This window comes from Amphiura filiformis, chromosome 7, assembly GCF_039555335.1.
Source record: "Amphiura filiformis chromosome 7, Afil_fr2py, whole genome shotgun sequence".
Taxonomy (NCBI): Eukaryota; Metazoa; Echinodermata; class Ophiuroidea; order Amphilepidida; family Amphiuridae; genus Amphiura; species Amphiura filiformis.
In genome coordinates, this window is record NC_092634.1 from 473776 (window position 1) to 496626 (window position 22851).

A 22851-nucleotide genomic window follows, 5' to 3' on the forward strand; every position below is an offset into this window, starting at 1 on the left:
AATTGATCATGTTCATATAAAAACATATCGTCTATGTCCATCTTATTAAAACAAAGAAGGGAACCAGCTTTGTGCTACATTTATAATTCCATTTTTCATATAATATTACCCCACTATTATATTTTGTTTCCTTATCAGACGCACCGGGAAGGCATGTGGTGAGTACAGTTTCTTCTATAGATGTAGATTTCCAATAATAATGTTAAATCTTGACCAGGAATAGAAGAAACAATTTTCTGTAGAATATTACTTCAACCAACGTTTTGTTACACTACCAATCTAACTGCAGCACAGCCATGGCAACACATATCTTTCTCATTCGCTTCATGCAGATGTCATTAATTTTGAATTTTGACAGTGTAAGGACTTTCGCATATTTTGTAAATGCACTTTAAGTTTTTCATTTAATCTTTTTCATTTTTAAGTAGCCTGCCCAAATCTTCGAGGGAAGAATACCGATTGCGATGAAGATTCATTTGATGACGATAATGAAGGTAAAAAATAGGCCAGCATGCTTACATAAGCCTTTAAGGCTTGGCTTAAGCATTTTGCTTGAGCCTGGTCCCATCAGGACCCAAGCGTGTATCCACCCAGACCGACCGGTTAAACAAACAAACAAAACAATATTTTCCCCCAAATGTGTAACTGGGCCCTTAACCCTCCCACCCAATTGTCTAAAGTAATATCATAATGTATACTATGGTGTAATATATATTACCTATCTTTCATTTTCCATTTTTATAACATTGATGTGAATTCAGATGAAAACAAATAAACTTGAACTTGAGCTGTAAATAACCACAATAGAAGCTAAAATGAAAATGAACTAAATGTTAGGCTTCCAGGGTGGTCTGACAATTACATGGAGCCGTGTGGCATTTGTCTGAGTGTTACAGAAATACGGAGGGTGGTTGGTTGTAGCCCTCACAGTCACCGAGATAGTTATAAGGCTATCAAGCTCTAGCTCACGGATCCAGTTGTTTAATAGGATGTGTGGCTAAGTAGCCTCAGTGCCCGCCTCAGTGACTAGAGAACCAAACTATTATTGGCTTAGATACATTAAGAGTACATTAATTATTTACCTACAAAGTCAAGTTAGTCGACCTGGAAACTCCACTCATCGATTCCTCAGTTAAAGTTTCAGAGGAAATATGTCAAGTTAGTTGGTCTCAAGCAGTGGCGTACCGTGGCCGCTCCCCGAGGGCCGCTCCTACCCGACCTAAAAGCCAAAAAAGAACATTTTTCATAATTTTTCCGCCCTATTTATATAATAATTCATTTGACCTCCCTTCTTCTTCCGCAGCCCCTGCCCCCTGCAATTACCCCGGCACCCCACCCAAAATACGCGTATTATATGTTAAATCAGTTGTTTTCTTTTTTATTGTGTAGGAAAAGGTTTGAATTTGAGTAAACTAGGGGTCCTCCTTTCGTTAGATAGCGTTAATGCCAGTGATTCAACGTCCTGATTTTAAAAACTATAATAAATCCTTTCTTTTGTTGTTTTCAGATATTAACCAAGGGCAACATCAACATGGTGTAACGTATGTGAACACAGTTATGGGTCAGGGTACATATTATTGTATTTGTATTTTTTTCTATATTAAAATTATAAGGGTCTTTTTAGCATTTCAGTTTTGGTTTCTGTTTTCGTTTTCAGTTTCAGACATCATTGAATTTTTGAAGTTTTAGCATGATACGTATGAACAATTTTTAATTCCAATCTTTTGTTTCTCACTAAAAAGTTGAACGAAGTGAATTTTTGTTTTCGATTTGGCGAGTTATGTTAATTTCTGACATGAAAACTTGAAATGAGAAGGTTGGTGCTAATTTAGACAAAAGAAGTGTCTAAATTTTACGGTCTTCTTAAATTCATCAAAAGTTGTACGGCTTCAATTGACTTGCGTTCGGTAACTTCAGTGTATATACTCCAGGATAGAGATCATTGACGACCCAGAAAAAGAAGAACACGAGAGGAGAGAGAAGGAGCCGGGGAGGGAGAGGGGAGGGTGATGCAGGTAGGGGAACGAAATAGGGAGAGATACATTGATACGAAAAAGTCAGGAGGGAAGGGCGACACTGCGGCCCTGCACATGCCCGTATAGCTAGGATTTATTGGGGGTGCGACCAGCTCAAAGTGGACCTTTTTGGATTTAAGGTTGATTTTCAACGTTTTTACAGAAACAAGTGGACATTTTAATTCGGATTGGCATTTTGTCACATTAATGTGAACCAGTTTAACAACATCACAGGTCTATTCTGCAATATTCTGTTCCATAATCTTGTCTCGTCCGGCCTTTATTGACAGCAGGCATCTACCTCTATTGAAATAAGCTTATTGGTACTTAAACTTAACAATGAAGTTACAGATCAACTCACATAATCCCTTGAATTTTCGTTTCTGAACAATAAACTAACAGAAACTGAAAAGATAAAAAGACCCTAAATAATTGAGACCTTCAAACAGTCAAAGCTTTCTCGTAACAATCACCTGTACGTGAACACAGCCATGGAAGGAAATAACAATTTGGTATGATAAAGAACTCTTCCATCGACTAAAACAGAATGTATACTCCATCGCTGAGCGACGAGTGATTATTGGTTTCTAGCCAATGAGGTACGCGTTTTTTGTTGCGTTGGAAAAAGCATGCTACCTCATTGGTCAAATATCAATCGCTTGTCGCAGTAACTTCATTAAATTTTGTATGATCCTTTTTTCCTGATAGATGAACAACAAATGCAGCAACATCATTCTTCTCCAGATGATCAAGTTTACGTCAACACAGCCACAGGACCGCTACAAGGTACATGTGCACGTAATTTATTCTTTTCCTCGAGTCAAGGAAGAAAATATCCCGGAAAATATTCATCCTTAATCAGGATTTTCCTTTGATCAGCAACTTCATTTTGTATGATCCTTTTTTTCCTGATAGATGAACAAATACAGCAACATCATTCTGCTTCAGATGATCAAGTTTACGTCAACACAGCCACAGGACCGCTACAAGGTACACATGCGCACGTTAATGTATTATTTCCCTCGAGTAAGCCAATGAAGTAAATAAAATCATGCAGATAGAAAAACATTGATAAACACGCGATGTCTTATTTATTCGTAATAAGTTGCTTAATGAATTGTGTTCCTCATCTACGTTGTTTTATCATGATTAAGAACACAGAGGAGAGGGCCTGAAATTTCAATCTGTTTGTGGATGACATTCTATAACCACAACCTTTGTGATATATAATTCGTTACACATGAATAAATCTAATGCCATACTATTGTTTTGCATATCAAATACTAATTAATACAACCCCTACCGACATGCTATCAACCCAACTATCAATTGCTCAACTCGTGTTCACACGGTCGGATATAAGTCACTTATTACCGGTAATAATTCACTTATTACCGGTAATAAGTCGGACCGTGTAAACACGGCTATAGAGGTTATCCACTTCTAACAAAAGGCACTGGTTCTTGTAGTATTCAAACCAATTCAATGCAGGGGGGTACTCAAGTTTGGTTTTGGTAGGGACGTGCCGCTGAGATTTTGGAAGTGGACCCATAAATATACCAATTTTTCAAGAAATTTGGACCCATTGATATACCAAAAGTCAAAATTTTCTGCCAAATTTAACCAAAATTGTCTTAGTTTTTACAAATTTTGGGAAAATTTTGGCTAGATTAAGGAAAAATTGGGCTGTTTTCCGAAAAAATTGAGAAAATTTGAAAAAAGGACCCATTCATATACCAAAATAGGCTTTGAAAAAGGGGTCATTGATATACCAGAAGGCCGAAAATGCTACCCATGTTTGCGGCACGTCCCCGTATGGTCATTTGTACTGAGTACCCCCCCCCCGGGCCTCGGAGTTACCTGCATGACTTTGGCGGGCTATTTTGAAACAGTCATGGTTGCACATAGAGGCACTTCTTTTGAAAGTCCTGAACAAGGTATAACAGTCGCTGATAGGATATGCAACAGAACACGGATAACCTCTGTAAATTCCAAAAATATTGATTTGTTTTCCAATTACATAAATTGTCATAATTGAATAGGAAAGGGCCCAAGCACACACCAAACAAGGACATTTTCCAAAACAGCCCCTGCAATACCTGAAATTCGTAATGTACAAACAACACACGAAAATGGTATTGTATGTACTTTAACGTGTTACTTGTTTTCCTTAGAAAATATTGTGCATCCTTCTTATCCTAAACGCTCACCGTTCTTCGCGAACCCAGTATTTAGTGCTGAGCAAACTGCAATATCAAACCGTACGTATACCTTAACAATTTTCGATCTAAAATCTAATGCAATATATAATTCGACCATGAATTAATCTTACGTTCATGATACCTTGGATCCGAATGATGAAAGTAGTTATATTCCACGTTTTTGTTTTCTTTTCTATATGCCTCGTTTGATTTCAGGCAAGCCAATACCTTTAGCTAAGCCTGTGGTGTATGTTGTTAATGATATGAACAATGATGGTATCGGATATGATGAAGATGACTTAGAAAGTAAGAAAGATTTACTTGACAGAGTCTGTTATAAACTGTTTGTTTGTTTGTTTGCTTTTCAATAGAGTTTAAAGCATACATAATAATCTTGATGAGCTGTCTATTTACTAATTTGTAATATGTTGTATTAAAATTATTATTAAGGAATTCTTACCTTTTCTTGCTTCATTTTCCTGAAATGATAGAAAAAGAAGATCTCTATGATCCAGTATCACCAGGAGCGACACCAGGTATCAATCAATCAATCAATCAATCAATCAATCAATCAATCAATCAATCAATCAATCAATCATCAATTAAAATCAAAATAAACGTTTAAAGTTGAACAAATGGACAATATAAATATTTTATTTAAATAGTAGCATTAATATTTTTGGAAAAGACATGATAGTTAGCCCCTTGCAGCATAAAAGCAAACCTAATTGTAAACCTTACCCCTTACATTACCTCTCTAACCTAACTATAACAAAACCCTTAACCCCTTCCCCTAAACCTAAAATGCATGATGCGAAGGATATTCTGTATAAATAATGTTCTTCTTTTGTTGTAGATGTTATTCCGACAATTAAACCAAGAGTTGCGTTGAAACCGTCTTCAAAACATTCCAAGCCTGGTACGTAAGACAAATACAAAACTAGACATAGCTGTGGTCAAAGACCACGAGTAAAGTTATTCCCTGGGGGCTATGTTGTTTATATCACATTTCGTATGTTACTTGCGATTATTTTAGCTAAGAATCATGTTTTTGACCTCTGTGACCCTTCTGTGACATTTGACCCAACGAGGGTCATATATGCTCATGGTCAGTCGTTATGTTGTTTGAGGCAGAAGAGGTATTTTGTAGGTATTAAGCCAATGACCAGAAATTCTCCATTTATCATGTTTATGCTAAAGTGGACCACAGATACCATACCATACAGATAAAGCTTCCTTAAACGATTAGAATGGCTAAACTGATCAAAGGCCTTCCCCAAACCAAGGACGTCAACCTCTGATTAGGGTTGTTTATCATAAATTTAGTTAGGGGAAAAAGTTCACTTTGGTGACTACTCTCTGGCTAGTAAGGTTTGACGATTGATTCGACTTCTATGGACCATTTAGAAAAAAAATAGCCACCATGTCCCTCGCGAAAATCCCGGCATTTTTCGCTAGAGGCCAAAATCCAAAATGGCCGCCACCACCATTTCGAAACCTTACTAGCCAGAGAGTGGTCACCAAAGTGAACTTTTTCCCCTAACTAATTAAACATAATAATAACAATAACATAATGATATCACGCAATTTCGAAAACCTGTTTTTTGTTTTGTTTTTGTTTTTGTTTTTGTTTTTGTTTTTGTTTTTTAATTTTTATTTTGTTTGTTTGTTTGTTTTGTTTGTTGGTTTATTTTTCTTTCTTTTTTTGTTATAATTTATTGTCATTATTATTATTATTCTGATATCAATATTGTTGCTGTCGTTATCATTGTTGTAGTTGTTTTCTCACCTCGTTTTTGACTTTTTGATATATTCATCATGTTCATTTTTGAGGATGTTAGCGAAATACACGATTTATTTATTTTCCTTTTCTGGATCAGCATCAGAAAATGGTCTGATGTTATCTCTAATGCAACCATAAGTAATCTTATTTTCTACGTCATGATATCCTTAAAATCATTAAAGTCATTCACTTTTTTATTCATTGTTTGATTTCAGGCAATCCAATACCTTTAACCAAGCCTGTGGGGTATTTTACTACAGTTACTGACAGTGGTAGTATCGAATTTGGAGAAGATGGTGTAGAAAGTAAGGACGATGCAATTGACTGAATCTGTAAGACAACGTAAATGAGTGTTAACTTTAGTATTTTGTGTTGCAGGTTTTAACTTCTTTGCTTATAAGAAAGTTCATAATTATTTGTTTTTTATTTTAATTTATCATCACATATTTTGTTTGTTTTAGGAAACATGTCTCAACAAAAGTCGAAATCTAAGGAACCTATAGGATTGCAATCGAACTGGCCAAAAGTTAAAAATGCAGCAGCTTAAAATCGCTGATTCCAATGCATAATGTTGGCATGGTTAGAGACAAGCAGACTACGAGAGGGCATATACGCAAATTGACAAAGATTTACATTTATTATTTTCCAATAATAAGTAAAACCTACTAAAAGGGACATTAAGATCTCACACCACCAAATCAGAGTCCCATAGAGATATGTGCTAAATTTGCCTTAAGAAAACGTCATTTTTTCTTCACAGGAGCGACTCAGTTTTAAGAATACGATACCTGATTTACCGACAAGTGACTCATTTCGGAATACGATCATGAATTTTGAAGAAAAAAAGTTTCCACAGGCTTCGTTGGGACTCGAACCAGCGATTCTAAACTTTCTTCGATTACGCGTCTAGCGCTTTACCACTCGGCCACCGTGACAGTTGAGCGGTTGAGTGTAATGAGTGTAATCTTTAGCTTTTGTTTACTAAAAAAAGACGCGTTTTGTAAAGATAGATAAGCCGTTTTATGCATAAATAGCACGAACGGTTGGGAAAGGTTTCAAACAAATAATAAAGACACTGATGTGATGATGAAATTGCGTAAGTCGGGAATTATCTGCCTCGACAAAACATTTTGTTTCGGTTTTAGGAATTTGACCTTAAAATTTACGACTTCATGACATCATTCGAAATCAACAAAAGATATTTCAACACTATATGTCCTCATTCTCTCTCTAGAATGTTTTGTACATGTATGTGAAATAGCTTCAACAATGGTTCGCTGCATAATGGTAAAATAGACCTAAAAAAGGGCGAGAGGTACCATATTTACGGATTCAGGCTAAATTTAAAATTGATATAAAACGTTTGTGTTTTGATCGATTACAAAAATTATTTTTTGTCGTATAAAGAAATTGTATCTGGCGTGAATTACACTACAGTTTTTATTCCTAGGGCTCTTTGACTTCTTCAAATAATTTTTTTAATGATAGAGTGAATCCCCTGGCCCTCTATAATTACGCACAAAAGATCGACCCCCTTAAGCGACAGCTATGATGGTTGAAATCAGCCCTTGCCTGATCCCTCTGGCTGGGAAACAATATAGGTTGACCGTCATTATTTTTTACGACTGGCCCTCGAAGTCTACGATGTCCGGGAATTGCTTATTTTACAGGCAAAACCATGCCAGTGTTTCTGTAAAGAAAAGGCTGCTTAAAATCATTAAAAGTTATTCCATCTCTCCCATCTGTGGTACACTTGCAGGAATTAATATTTCTAATCATGACCAATCCAAATTTTGGCTAAAATTATGCAAATTTCTGCTCATTTTAATGCTTAAATTGAGAAGTGAAATTAAGGGCGCACAACCATATAATTCTATTTGGTGGTGTGAAATCTGAAGGTGTTCTTATATTTACCACGATTTACAGTAGTGAGAAAATACAGGTTTCCTGTCAAAATACAGATGTCAAAAGAATTAAGGTACCAGTTATGTTCACCCCTGTTTATCCTAAACAAAGACAAATATGTCAAAATTAAAACCAGCAGTCAATAATAATGTACGTATCCTTATGCAGGGAATTCGCTTTACGCTCTGATTTACGGTCATCGAAAACCCTAGGGAGAACGAAATCAAAAGTTGTATTTTAATGTTCTAATCAATGGGAAGCACTTCTCTTGTTCTAGAACGCTTACAAATCAATAAGGCATCCAACTTTTGAACTTTACATCTACCATGGGAGTTTGGATCACTATTTCTAATAACATATCTGTATTTGAAATACCTGTTACCTATATTCTTTTTCTGAATGTACTATTGATACGTATGTGAATTATGAATATGATATTGCGAATCGGGGCTTTCTCTTTTGTAATAATTTTTACAGTCTGTTAGTCGTTAAGAAGACCCTTTATTCCAAAGGGGCAGTATAATTTCGTCGAAAGACCGCTTTTCCGAACACCACAATTTTGTCTATTCCGAAAAAAAAAGATCAACTATTCTGTTCAGATTTAATCAGCATTGCCTTTTCAAATCAGAAACTCAACCACATAGTATACGGTTTGATGGCTGCAATCAACTGAATTATTTATTGTGACATTGCATAATGCCAAGTGAAAATATTTAAATAATGGGAAATTAATTAACCATATAAACGATACCCGGCCGGCACACAGCCCAACTGGTTTGTTTATAGTTCCTTCTTTCCTATCAATAATATTTCGTTATCCCTTGTATATAGACGAATCCAATTTCAAGCATTCCTACACCTCAATGGCAGCCTTTGCTGGGTCCCCGTCGAGACCATCCCACCTAAAATGTGAAATGATGCGGCCTCAGTTGGCGGGGATTTTAAACTGCATTCTATCACCCGTGCTATACGTAGTTAATAGAATGATGACGGTTTGCAACACAATACAATATAACATCGATTTTTAATCGGGTTTAATCCACCTAATTGTGCCGTCACAACATCAGTTTGGTGCGGTGGGGACCCAGTAATGGCCGAATGAATTTTGACCATCACTTGGCTCGGTGGATTTATCTATAGCAAGCTGGCGTTCCGCACTGTGTTAATGCTGTGCAGGCTGCGGCGCAGTGCCATACCAACTTAAACTACAACTATCATATTTCGTAACACGGGCTACAATGGGGGTGTGGGTTGTTGCACATAATGTCGCTATGACGTAATAATGTGAGGCGCCCATGCAAATTTTGGCAAATTCTGGCTATGTACAAAAGTATAGGCAAAATTGATTTGAGGCTAATTTTTTTACAAAAATGCGATTTTCACCGAATTTTCTCCTAAATATAAAAGGAAATTGTTATTTTCACCTCAGTAGCTCTTGGAACAGTTTCACAAGAACGTAATGAAAATCATTGGGGCCACACCAACCCCCCCCCCTCTATGGACATTTTTATAGCAGGTCCTGCCCCCAGGTAAGGTGCTGGGGTCTAAATTTTATCACCAAAATGAGTGCAAAGGATGGATCTACGATTAGCTTAGGGGCGTTTGGGCGTAAACGCGGGCGTTTTTTTATGACAGATTAAAAATCTTAGGGGGTTGGTACTCGTAGTTCTAGAGTTTAAATTAATATAATTATAGTAAACATATCGTTTTAATTTAAATAAGTTCAATGTCCATGATTCCCGCGAGGGTAACAAATCTTTATTGCAAAATATAATGCAAAGTGTAATGCAAAAGATAATAAACATAAAATGTAGGCGAACAATAATTATTGATGCTGGAACGTGAAAGAGCTGGTGCATTATTCAAGACCCCACCCTTTGCATATAAACACTCTATAGACATATGATAGATGAACATTTCCACATTGATTTGGCTTTAAGGGGTACTACACCCCTGTGGTAAATTTGTGACTATTTTTGCATTTTTCTCAAAAATTAATAACACACTGGTAACAAAAGTTATGTATATTATTGGGGCAAGGAATCCAATTACTACACTGAAATTTCGGTGACTCAAGACAAGCGGTTCAGTAAATATGATAGGAAATGAGGTACATACTAGCGGTACCTTATTTTCTATTATAAGTATCGAACCGCTTGTCTTGGGTCACTGAAATTTCAGTGTAGTAATTGGATTCCTTGCCCCTATAATATACATAACTTTTGTTACCAGCGTGTTATTAGTTTTTGAGAAAAATGCAAAAATAGTCACAAATTTATTGAGGGGTGTAGTAACCCCTTAACGAAGTGAATATGGAATCGCCCGCTGCCAAGGTCATATCTCATACCAAAGTCCAAAGATGAAATTGAGAGTGATAATAGCATTGCCATCGTAAAACAAAAGATAACGAAACAATGAAGAAAACGAACGTATAACCAAACACCCTAAACAGCTAGTAGGCATAATGATAGGCGAAATCGTGCGACCCTTGTTTAGAAAGAAACAAATAGATCCTGATGAACTCGGCGAGTCTCAATTACGACGATGTCTTACTTTAGTAGATCTGATTCTCCTTGGTCTAGGGAAGACTCTCGGAGCAGGTGTTTATGTAGTGACAGGCCAGGTGGCTAAGCATAAAGCAGGACCTGCAATGATACTCTCCTTTCTCGTGGCTGCGGTTGTTGCAACTTTATCAGGTAGGTTTAACGTACTAAACAATACGTTTAGTAGTTTGTTAAACATATACAAAGTAATTTGCAAATTAATATACATTGCTCATGAATTATATCAGGCCATAGAAATCAGACGCTTCTTTTATCTACTTTGATCAACGGTAATCGAATAATCTAAAATCAACAACAACTTGTCGTCTTAAGTTTTCGGTAAATGACCAAGGCATATGACACAGGTTGATCACGTGACAAAACCCAGATACCCCGGCCAGATACTACAACTTAAAAAGGCCCATTGGGTTGGTTGTAATTTTCCAAATTTAGATCGAATACATTGCTGCGGTAGAAAGATTGTAATCAAACATTTGAACTTCGAGAGTGTAAACATTTTAATGTAACAATAATGCTCCCTTTTGTGCACTCTTTAATTTTCAAGATATCTGTATTACAATGATATATCTGTACAAATTATATTTTACTACGTTTGTCACTACATAATGCCATTGACCCTGTAATGCATTGAACGCGGTGCACTTATCTCAAGTTAGCGAGATGGTGAGAACGGCCACACCTGGAATACAATATGTTCGCGATATTGACTGTATATTCTGTGTTTAGAACAAGCTTAAAGTTCATTAAGTCAAGCAATGACAATATTATTCTGATACAATTTACACTAGCACCAGCATGCAGCAGTATTATTATGTGAGAATAAGAAATTTAAAGAATACATGATATGGAAATTAAATCCCTGATCCATGATCAACGCATAGTGCCTAAAAGTATTAATGTTTTGTATACAGAGGGCACGTTATGGTAAACCTTAACTTTAAAGCTTTTTGGACTTATGACTCTTCTCCATCTATTGATTAATTTTATTTTGGAAATCTAGATTTCGTGTCTTTTGGCTATTGCTATTGCTCTTGTTTTAATGAACAGTATTATTAGAGTCGGAATAATATTTTATAGCATATTACCTAAAAGCAATATGGAATTTGAGCAATTGCTGATAAATGACAGACCTACGTGCTTTCTAGTTGCAACATTTATTATGATGACGGAATATGTTTTATGTTACAGTAATATTAGTAATTTTTACTAATACGCAATGTTAAACACAAATCAAGGTAATCTTATAAATATATACAATTGCACCTTGTTAATTACCCCTAGAACTACGACGGGGGTTGTACCACCCCCTCTCTCCTCCTAAGATTTTATTCATCACAATTACGCCCAAAAGACCTGAGCTAATCGTAGATCCATCCTTTGGGCTCATTCTAGTGATAACATTTTAGCGCACCTTACATGGGTGTAGAACCGGCCATCAAAGATGACCATAGAGGAGGGGTTGGTGAGGCCCAATGAGTTTCATTTCGCTCTTGTGAAATTATTCCAAGAGCTACTGACTTTTTACTTGTTAGTTAGGTGACATAGCTATACACAGCTAGTACATTTTTTTGTAGAATTTTAAGCCGAAAATCAATTTTGCCTGAACTTTTGTACGTAGCCAGAATTTCCCAAATTTGCATGGGCGCCCTCACATTATGATGTCATAGCGACATTATGTGAGGAATATTTGTACCTATTTTGGTATCACTGGATAGAGGAGACCCATAGCTATACACAGCTAGTACCAAATATAACGGTATACAACGTTTATAATTGAAAATTAGGGGGTGCAACAATCCCCTTCGTAGTCCGTGTTACAAAATATGGCTCAGTAGTTCTATTTTGTGCTGATGATATTCTTATTAACTTGTGCTGTTTTAATTGCTAATTGCTTTGTATTTTCTCATGTTGACAGCACTATGTTACGCTGAATTTGGTGCAAGAGTCCCTAAGGCTGGGTCAGCATATATCTACACGTACATCGCCGTAGGTGAAGCATTCGCATTTGTTGTAGGATGGAGTCTTTTCCTTCAGAACTGCATCGGTAATATTTCACTTCAATTTGAGTATTAAGTTCAATGTTTGTGTCGGTTCAAATAATTGATAATGCATAACATTGGTTACTCCGATTAGACTGTGTCATTTAGGCAGATTTTTGATAAATAAAAATATGTTATTAATTATAAAAGACACACTAGACGTACGTTCATGCACCAAGTTAGAGTTTATAACTTTTGCGCCAACACAAAGCTCCGAAAATTCCACAGATAGTTGTGTGCGCTGTAGCTTTTGGTAATGGCACATGCTCGGAGGATTTAAAACCATCACGAGATCTTAGCCAGACCCTTTACACAAATTAATACAAATCAGAGTTATATTCAAAGGTAACAACCTAAGTATGTACAATGTGCAAGTGGACTACGGAGTAGAGTAGTCTTTTTAGTAATTATGACTATTGTCTATTCACAAGGATTGATTAACAGTTGGTGTTGATTGAACAAACCCCAAACGGCTAGATACTTGGCTTCGTGTCGTATCTTTAGTTTTGAGTTACAAAAAGCAGATACTGATCAGATACAGAAAACCGAGAGGGATACAATGGATGTTGACAGAGATGAAATAAATTACAGATTTGATGAAAGAACTGATTTACGAAAACTGAACTGAACCATTGCATCTATCTGTGGGACCAAATGAAGACCTCATTTGAAATCTGAGTCCTCAATCTTAATTATGGTGAATAAATAAACCAGCTGCTCATGCAATGTTTTAAAATAAAAAAATAATTTATTATAGTAATATAGTGAGTACTTCTAATTATTCGTTGAATGATCAATTGTGGTGTAGTGCCATTTTGTTTCTTTCTTTCTTCTCGTCCGTTTTAAAACTTGTTTTCAATTGCATTCTTTGCATGTCAACAAAATGTTGCAAGTAAAAAGTTAACACGTGAACATAGTTCGACCTAAATATTAAAAATTAAAAATTCTGTCTGTCCAGAGGTTATACTCAATCACTGTTCCTTCATAACTTATCAAATGAGCCACATCAATGAAACAAAGTGTGAAGTGTTATTAACAGAACACATAACGTTTCATGTACTTGTTCTATTTGCAGGTGGTGCTTCGGTAGCGCGTGCCACTAGTGCATATCTTGATTCGTTAATAGATAACCGTATAACTAACTACATGACCGCACATTTTCCAATGGACCATCCAGGACTCGCAGACTTTCCAGATTTCCTTGCTCTGATATTCTGTTTGTTCTTCGCTTGTGAGTACACTGCCAAATTCCTATTGCTGTCGACCCCAAAGATAAACTGCTACCCAGCTACTATATTAAGCCTATATTATGTGGCTACTCTTACTACCCACGGTTGTTTGATGGGATCATTTATTAGATTTTCAAAGAAAACATCATGTAAAACCAAATCTTAGGCCTGAACACCTAAATGTGATATCATGCTTATGTATACAGACGCTTTTGAGTCATTATCAACTTAAAGTTTCCCTCTTTTACAAAATTACTCACTTTTATAGCATTTTTTTAGCTTTTTCGGATATAAAATGTATCTATTAATGACAAAATTGGTGGCGCTATTTAATAACTGGAAATTACTCTTTCAAGCTTTTAATACAAACAACTCCTTTTAATGTTTGATAAAATATGTTTATAAAATGTCCTTGTTGCTTGTTTCACCTATTCCAGCTGTTTTAATGGCAGTATTAATCACCTACCCCTTGCAAATAAAGAAATATGATTTAGGATAAATAGCGCCATCTATAGTTTGCATTTAGTTAATAATGAAGCCATCTCTATATACATCAAACAACCGTGTACCAAAGTAGTACCAATGTATGCACTATGTGTGATTCCGATGTGTGTAGCTGTGGGCAGCAGTATACCTCTCGGTGGGAGCAATAGGAAGAAGTGACACCATCTCGGCTAAGCTACTAATTATCGTTCACCAGCATTATACCAATCATTGCTTAAATTTGACCTCAAGTTTTGGAATATGAGTTTTTGTACCTTCTACATTCAAAGGTGTTATTATATTACACACACATTGTGATATAGAACTGGTCCGATGGGGAATGATGTTACTTTTACTACAGTTGGAATTGTGTAGCGTAAGTTCAATAACCACTTAGCTTCAAATATGACCTCGTGGAGTATGAGGCTTTTGTTGGTGACGTCACCATGGTGTATCAGAATTTCATCATGGAATACTAGACGATCCAATGAATTTGGTCGCCAAAAACTTTTGGGCTTTGTTGAGGTCGTCGGTTATAGTTATATATGGGTAATGCAATTAATTGGATTGTAAGAAGTGGGTGGTTTTGTATATGTTGCGAGTGCTTACAAGCGCGACTATTATACGTGTTGATGAAAAAAGTATATGCAAATAAATTTTCTTCTATTTTCATTTAGTTATGATGATATTTGGAGTGAAGGAATCCGCAACATTCAATAATATATTTGCTGGGCTTAATATGTACGTCATCGTATATATCATCATTTGTGGGTTATTCAAGATAGATGGGAGTAATTGGTCCATTCCGGCATCTGATATACCAACAGAACCATGTGAAAGGTATGATGTACGAAACGAGCAAAACTTTCAAAGTAATATATTCTAGTTCGTAATATAGCACAAAACATATATGAAATGACACCAATTCACGTCTTTCCGATTTGGATCTCAGACATCCTAGCTATAACTTGATCAAAACATCAAGGTTGTCATTTGGTTCGTCATGAAAGATGATGACGTCCATGACATCATTAACAATCACTATGACTGAGGAGTCCAATTTGTGCGTGGAACCACTGGTATGAAGCAACCTTCTGAGGCGAAGGAGCATTACGATTTCAATGCGTGGAAAAGTCTGTTCCCAGATGATCTGTTGACTCTTTACTTTTGAATTTTTTTTTTTTTTGCTGTGATTGCTTTGCTTTGAGGGTATTGTGAAATATTTTACTTTTGGAACCGAGGAACAATTCGCCATCAACAGAAACTGGGTGAATACCACTGTTGTGAATACCTATCAATATATTTCTCTTAGAATCATAGGAAACGAGACCATTGATGCAGACTGTCCTATCTACGGTACGGGAGGTTTCTTTCCATATGGGTTTAACGGTGTGGTTGCTGGTGCTGCTATGTGCTTCTATGCATTTATAGGATTCGATGTTATCTCACAAACAGGTGCAGTTATGTTATTAATCGTATCATTAGGTGTCCAAACATCCAAAACCTAACAAAGAAACTAAATTAAAATATGATTTCTGATCATAGCAGTAGAAGTTGATTAGGCCAAAAAAAAGTTGTTTGTTTGTCCTCCACCGCCCGCTCCTCAGTTTAAGGCCTGACCAATTTTTTTTTTAATAAATAATTTTTTTTTTCAGATTTGGAGTATCTCTGGACCTAGCTAGAGCTAAATGCTAGGATCTTTTAAGGTTGAAAATAAAAAGCCCCAAAAAAACATTTTGTGTCTTCAATATGCAAAGTTATAATTTGTGTTCATGTCATATTCTATTATCATAAATGACTTTAAAATACATTGGATTTATATCCATTTTGAAATCATTAAAAGACTATGACATGAACACAAACTATAACTCTGCATATTAAAGAAACAAAATGTTGTCGTTTTTTAAGTCACCATGAATGCTTGTAGCTTTTAGCTCTAGCTTGGTCCAGGAATACGCAAAATTAAAAAAAATTTTTTTTTTTAAATTCCGCCCACCTGCATCTCCTCTTTCAAAGCTGTGGAGGACAAACAAGCAATTTTTTTGGCCTTATGTTATAACAATTATCCATTAGGCGGATGCGCCGTGTTTAGCGGTAGGTTTAGATATTTTTTATATTCTTTAATTTTCCAATCGGCTTACTAGGGTGTAAAATAAAGAATATAATTAAATATCCCAACCTTACGCTAAACACGGCGCCTCCGCCTAATGTTTTTGAGCGCTTTACTTAATAACAAATAATGTCTACAGTTGAAGTAGTACATTTTAATATTATATTAATGATTTCCAATAGATATTTACCTCTAATTATTTATACCAGGTGAAGAAGCTCAGAAACCACAGCGCAACATTCCTCTTGGTACGATGCTCTCCTTGCTCATAGTCTTCCTTGCGTACTTTGGAGTATCTGCTGTACTCACACTGATGCTGCCATATTATAGCCTAGATGAAGCAGCCCCTCTACCAGTTGCATTTGATAGCGTAGGGTGGTGGTTCGCCACGTACATTGTTACGCTAGGAGGAATTTGTGGTCTCATTACAAGGTACAGTACAGGCTTACGTAAAATATGGACGTCCTCCGTTTGTTAGCTATTACACATGTTCCCGGCACATGTTCGCCCCGATAAATTCTAAGTCTCTAACCCTATATAACACCAATCCTAACCCTATAAAGCTGAATTTAAATACTACATCGCTGAACGATACCGATTGGATTTTAGCCATGAAGTACAGGGCATTTTGTTGCATTGGTCACTTTAATCGCTCGTCGGTCAGCGATAGAGTATAAATTGAGCTTTACCCTATTTCACTAAACTCTATCATAGCCCTACATGTATTGAAAGTCATAATCCGGCCATAGCTGTTGATTGCGTGGCTAACAAGCTTATGTCGAAGAAGCAGCAGAGGAATGCGTGATATATATATATCTCTATCAGGTACATTGTATAAACGTATTGCCAAAAGCTGTGGAAGGAACCAGGCGACACACCGAAATGTTCACTTTCAGCAAATGTTGGTAATTTTGGTGCCACTTTTTAGTAACCGCTTGATAATACTTCATGCATAATCTGATTATTTTTAATTTCAAGCAGTAATGATTTACTTGCGTACTTTGGAGTATCTGCTGTACTCACACTGATGCTGCCATATTATATCAACAGTCTGTTCGGCTGTATATTTGCGATGCCTCGTTACATCTATTCTATGGCTTCAGATGGTCTTTTGTACGGTTGTTTAGGATGGGTCAGCGAGAGATCCAAAACACCAATCATTGCCTGTTTAGTCTGCGGGACTCTATCTGGTAAGTTCGTTCGGGGACGTCCTTTCGCAAATTTATCGATCTATTGCAGATCCAAATTTGATGTGTTGACACGTTTTTGCATTTGATACGTCCCTGAGATAAAAACACAGGGCAAAAAGACAATTATATACCGTAAAGATTCGGGTAATGGCGCAATAGTACAAATAGAAAGCTCCATTCACTGAAAATCCCAACAAGAATTAAAGGTCCGTGCTCCCGGTCCGTGCTCTTATTTGCCAGTAGGATTTTTAAGAGACGGCACTTTCATTTAGTTTGTGCCTAAAATTTCATTTATGTCAAGGGAGCCGATAGCGCCATTAGGCGAATCTTTACGGTAGTCTACATGACCGAAGTCGATTTGATTGTATTAACTTTGGTTTTAATAGTCAAATAATTTCAAAACACGAAATTTTATCACAAAAATAAAATAACAAAAGTTTCGCAAGTTGGGTTTTGATAAGATTTTATGTGGTGTGCCATAGACAATCTGTATTATTTTGCCTTGTGTACAAAGGGGCGTGCTGAATGTAAAGATGTGACAGCACATAAATATGAAATAGAAAACGAATATTTAAAGTGATCACTTACATTACAACCACGTAAAGTCACCGGAATCAAAAGAATTGCATACATTACGAATCTGGAATACACGTTTATTTGATTTTCTCAAGTTGATACATAATTTTTGCATATCATTCAGGTGTACTTGGTTTAATGTTGGATATTGAAGCTTTAGTTAACATCGTGGCTGCAGGAACTCTGGTTCCGTATGCTTTAGTTGCAGCATGTGTTCTCATATTAAGGTAAGTTGTTAGGTACTACGTTTAGATTGGTTACATAGCGCTATCGGTGCACCTATAAGGTACCGATGGCGATAACAGCGCTATCGGTGCACCGATGAGGTACCGAGGGCTCTGAACATTTTTTGCATAATGCAATTGTTTATTATATAAGTGATATAAAGTGATAGCACTATACCTCATAGTATAGCTCATTATTATACTCGATTTATTACAGCTCCTGGGCACGACAAAAAAATCATCGGTACCTATCGGGGTACCGATAACAATATAGGACCAAACTATATGCGGGGCCTTAACTTTGTCCAATCATGATGCAGTAATTAGTCTTTGTTAGTTGATCATATTTTCTATATTATAATAATTGAAGTAAAAAATGCACAACACTAGCTATAACGGTATATCACATTGCATATCATTGCAATCTATATTATGCAAACTCATGATACCTGATGTATTTGGCTGACCCCTTTTCTATTTTATCAGATATGAACCAGATGGAGCCTCAGCAGCTGCAGCCACAATATTGTATCCAAGATTCCGAATAGAAGAATCCAAGAAATTCACCGAATCATCCCTCAAAAATATATTATATAACATGTTCAAACCTAGATATCACGTGGCTACGGGATTATCATCAACAATTGTCATGATATGTGTCTGTTTACTTTGTAAGTTGTCAAAGAATAAATGGAAAACAACCATTAAGGTGGTACTACACCCCTTGATAAATTTGTGACTAATTTTGAATTTTCTCAAAAAATAATAACGCACTGGTAACAAAGGTTATGTATATTATAGGGGCAAGGAATCCAGTTATTACACTGGAATTTCAGTGAAAAAAAAAAAAGCGGTACGTTATGATAAGAAAAGAGGTAACCTTCTTAACATATATAATGAACCACTTGTCTTGAATCACTGAAATGTCAGTGAAGTAATTGGATTCCTTGCCCCTATAATATACATAACTTTTGTTACCAGTGTGTAGTTATTTTGAGAAATATGCAAAATTAGTCACAAAATTTACCAGGGGGTGTAGTACCACCTTAACAGAACCATAAATATCGCATTTCATAGTAAAATCAAACGCTCATAACAAAGCAGTCATCTTTTAAAATTTTAATCACTTTTAAAATTAATTTAATCATTTTGAACTGTTTGGTATCAATATTGAGTGGAATGGTTCTTCATATTATCAGTCGACATTTTAGGCGATATTTTAGATACTTAATTACTTGCAGAGTTATCACATAATGCGTTCGAGGGCTTAAAAATCTGAAAGTCGGCAGGGTATCTTTGTTTGTTTATTGTTTTAAAATAGCCTAACAATCTTTTCAGGTACCGATACCCATGTTAGATAAACCTGCATTAAATATTCACGTAGCGAATGCCGAAAACAATATACGTGGCATAATATATCATGTGATATGATAACCCCATTCTGTTTGAACACCATTTTTAAAGACATGTTTGTCACATTCTCTTCCAGGCGTTTGCTTTTTTGCCTTTTCTGCACTGATAGTGTTTGGGAATGGTGAAGTGTGGGCTATCGCACTTATCTGTATATTTAGTCTCTTCATTGCAATCTTATTATTTATTGTATGGAAGCAGCCACAAAACACCATTGAATTAATATTCAAAGTTCCTTGGGTACCATTTGTACCTGCAGCAAGCCTATTTATTAACATCTACTTGTTATTACATATGGATAAACGGACGTGGATTGGATATGCAGGATTTATGTTAATAGGTAAGTACTAGGTATCATATAATGATGGTCTTTTCGAGGATTATGGGCTTGTAACTAATCGCCATATTGGATACGAGGAGAGTGAAAACCTTCCTCTTACGCTTTGTTATGTGATATTGTAACTTGCAAGCAACATGACCATTGTTCAATATAAATTATTGTCATTAAATAAAAGGACGACAATTTCCGCAATTCAATATACAACTTTAAAAGTAACAACATATGCTTTCATATGTTATTCTTAAACACTTGAGGATGTTCTTGCAATCTTATTGGTTCTTACCGAGTGATATGACACAATATCGCACACTTTAGCGCATGAGTGTCGACACGATACTAGTACTCGCTATTTGAACCAATCAGAGGTGCATAGAAACAACGGGACTGATCGATTCTAAGCTCTATGTAATTCCTTGTAATATGTAGGATTTAATTTGATTAGCATTTTGTATACTTATGATTAATTATTAATATATTTATTTGAATTCAAGTTTTTAAGAATGAGAATAAATGTATTGTTTTTAGCCGCTGTCGTGCATCTATCGTCTCATATAACACGTGACATCATTATTAAAATAATGATGTCGCCCGTGTTATATGAGACGATAGATGCACTCCATGCAGCGGCTAAAAACAATACCTTTATTCTCTAAATGTTTTTTGTTCCCGCAGGCTTATTTATCTACATCACATACGGAATCAAGCACAGTAAAGAGCGTAAGACAATCGCCATTTGTGAGCATGAACCTCTATTAATTCCTAACGAAAGAAAAACACCAAAACAGTCTCTATCAAATATTGACCTGGAGATGAACGAAGAAGACGATGGTGGCATTAAGCTTACTCCAGATGGCGCTGTATATGTCAACGCAAGTACGCCAGCAGAGTATCAAGCCTGATAAAGCATGGATACCACCAAAGACGTCATAATGATTAAAATGGTTTGTAGCCAATCGCGCAGCCAGCATCTTGTTCCTGTGAAAGTCTCTGTGCAACATGAAATGTTTATCCCATTCATTTTGAATTCTATTTGAATATGAGTATATAAACGGGAGCTGACCGTTGTTCCTAAGGTTTGCTAGTCCGAAAATATTTTCGTTAGCCCGAAAGTAAAAAGCGTTCGCTAGTCCGTTTAGGTTATGTTATTTCGTGTTAGGGATATGGTGTGGTTTAGGGTTAGGGTACTGTATCGAACTATCGGACTAGCAACCCTTATGAGTAGCGGTTGTACACCGAGTACACCATTAAAAAAAAGCCTCATCGCACTTTCCCGGCAAAGTTTATAGGTTGTCGCTTACCGCTACGGCCCACATCATTTAACCATCCAAAAAACAACACAAGGTATTGTACGGGTTACAACGAGACAATTAGCAGTGAGTTCCTTGTCCAGGGAAATTCCAAGCTAACTCGATTTTTACACGAGAACCACCGCCTGGATTCGAACCCGCAACCTTTCGCAACTAGTTGAAAGCCTTATTGATTGATCTACCTTGAAAGGCATACGCACGTTTTATATTTCAGTCCATTGCTATCTGCACCTCTTGTACAATGTTTACCACTGGCTATACTATACTCAGGAGACAAGGGCGCACACCACTAAATAAACTCCCATTGAAATACGTGTAAATATACATGAAAGTAAGTTTGTTTTTCTACCCCATGTAAAACCATTTTTCATATTTTGATAGCACCAATGTCTTAAATAAAGATTAAAATTTAATTTAAAATGGGTTTTTTGACACAAGTTGAGACTAACTTTTAAGCTACGGGGACCTGAACAGCGCTACCCTTATTTTCAGCTTGCACGAATGCCTCCTTACCATGTCCGTACGCGGATTAGTTTTGGGAGCCAAACTTTTTAACCAGATCAAGATGCATCATTTTGTGATATTCTGAACATTTACCAATTGCATATCTTTTAATTTAATTATAATAAACAATCATGGCTACTCATCTTGCTCCCAAGGGACACCCACTTGTTTTCACTACCGACCTATGTTTACCGGGACTATCAAGGGTTACACCAAATGCGGAAGGATTTAGTGGTGTGCTGCCTTCTAAGAACAAAATATTTTTGTTTTTCCTTATTTTTGGAATCAGTGTTAAACATCTTAAAAAAGTGTCATTTCTTTTTATTGCTAGTCGCTCCAAAGTTATAAAACAGCGCTTCAAACAAGTTCGCACCTAGTGAAAAATTTGCTACTTTTTGCCCTTTTGAGAATTCTAGGGTCACAGCAACATAGTAGGCCATGTTAAACTGTATTTATATTCCCATTGATATCAGAAAAGTGATTGATTTCTTTCAAAATATTTACAATCATAAATATGACATGGTGGACAAACAGTATGTGAGCATTCAGCCCCCCCCGCTCTTTATCATGCAGTATATATACGGATATGCCAAAGGCCTATGTTCTAAAGTTTGGGGGTATGGGTAGCTGGAACGTCATTTTGGCACTTTAAAATGTTCATTTTCCAAGTTGTGTGTATTATTGTGGCGAGATCTAAAATTAAGAAAACCCATCATTCAAATTGTTTGATATATTTTCCTCTTGGGAATTGAATATTTGAGAATATCTTAAAAATACCGGCATTTTGGGCCGTGTATTACGAAAAAAGCATGCATTGACTTTCAAAGTCTATTGCGACCCAATTAAATGGTCAGTGATTATTTTAAAACGTTAATATACGAGTTTTGTTCTTATAATTACATTTTGCATCAAAATAATTTCAAAGATGTTTCAGTTTTTCTGCGCCGGGATAATCAAAAGTGACCACTCCT

The 22851-nt window shown here is 36.2% G+C and overlaps 1 protein-coding gene across 1 annotated transcript; it reads left to right on the forward strand.

The window, feature by feature from the left end:
• Nucleotides 1-10368: 10368 nt before the first annotated feature.
• LOC140156535 (cationic amino acid transporter 2-like) lies at nucleotides 10369-20968 on the forward strand. The gene is made up of 11 exons (XM_072179476.1): nucleotides 10369-10600; nucleotides 12384-12512; nucleotides 13583-13738; nucleotides 14897-15059; nucleotides 15532-15674; nucleotides 16539-16761; nucleotides 17380-17519; nucleotides 18220-18322; nucleotides 18806-18990; nucleotides 19989-20069; nucleotides 20742-20968. The coding sequence occupies exons 1-11, from the start codon at nucleotides 10369-10371 to the stop codon at nucleotides 20966-20968; spliced, it is 1782 nt and encodes a 593-aa protein (XP_072035577.1).
• Nucleotides 20969-22851: the final 1883 nt, after the last annotated feature.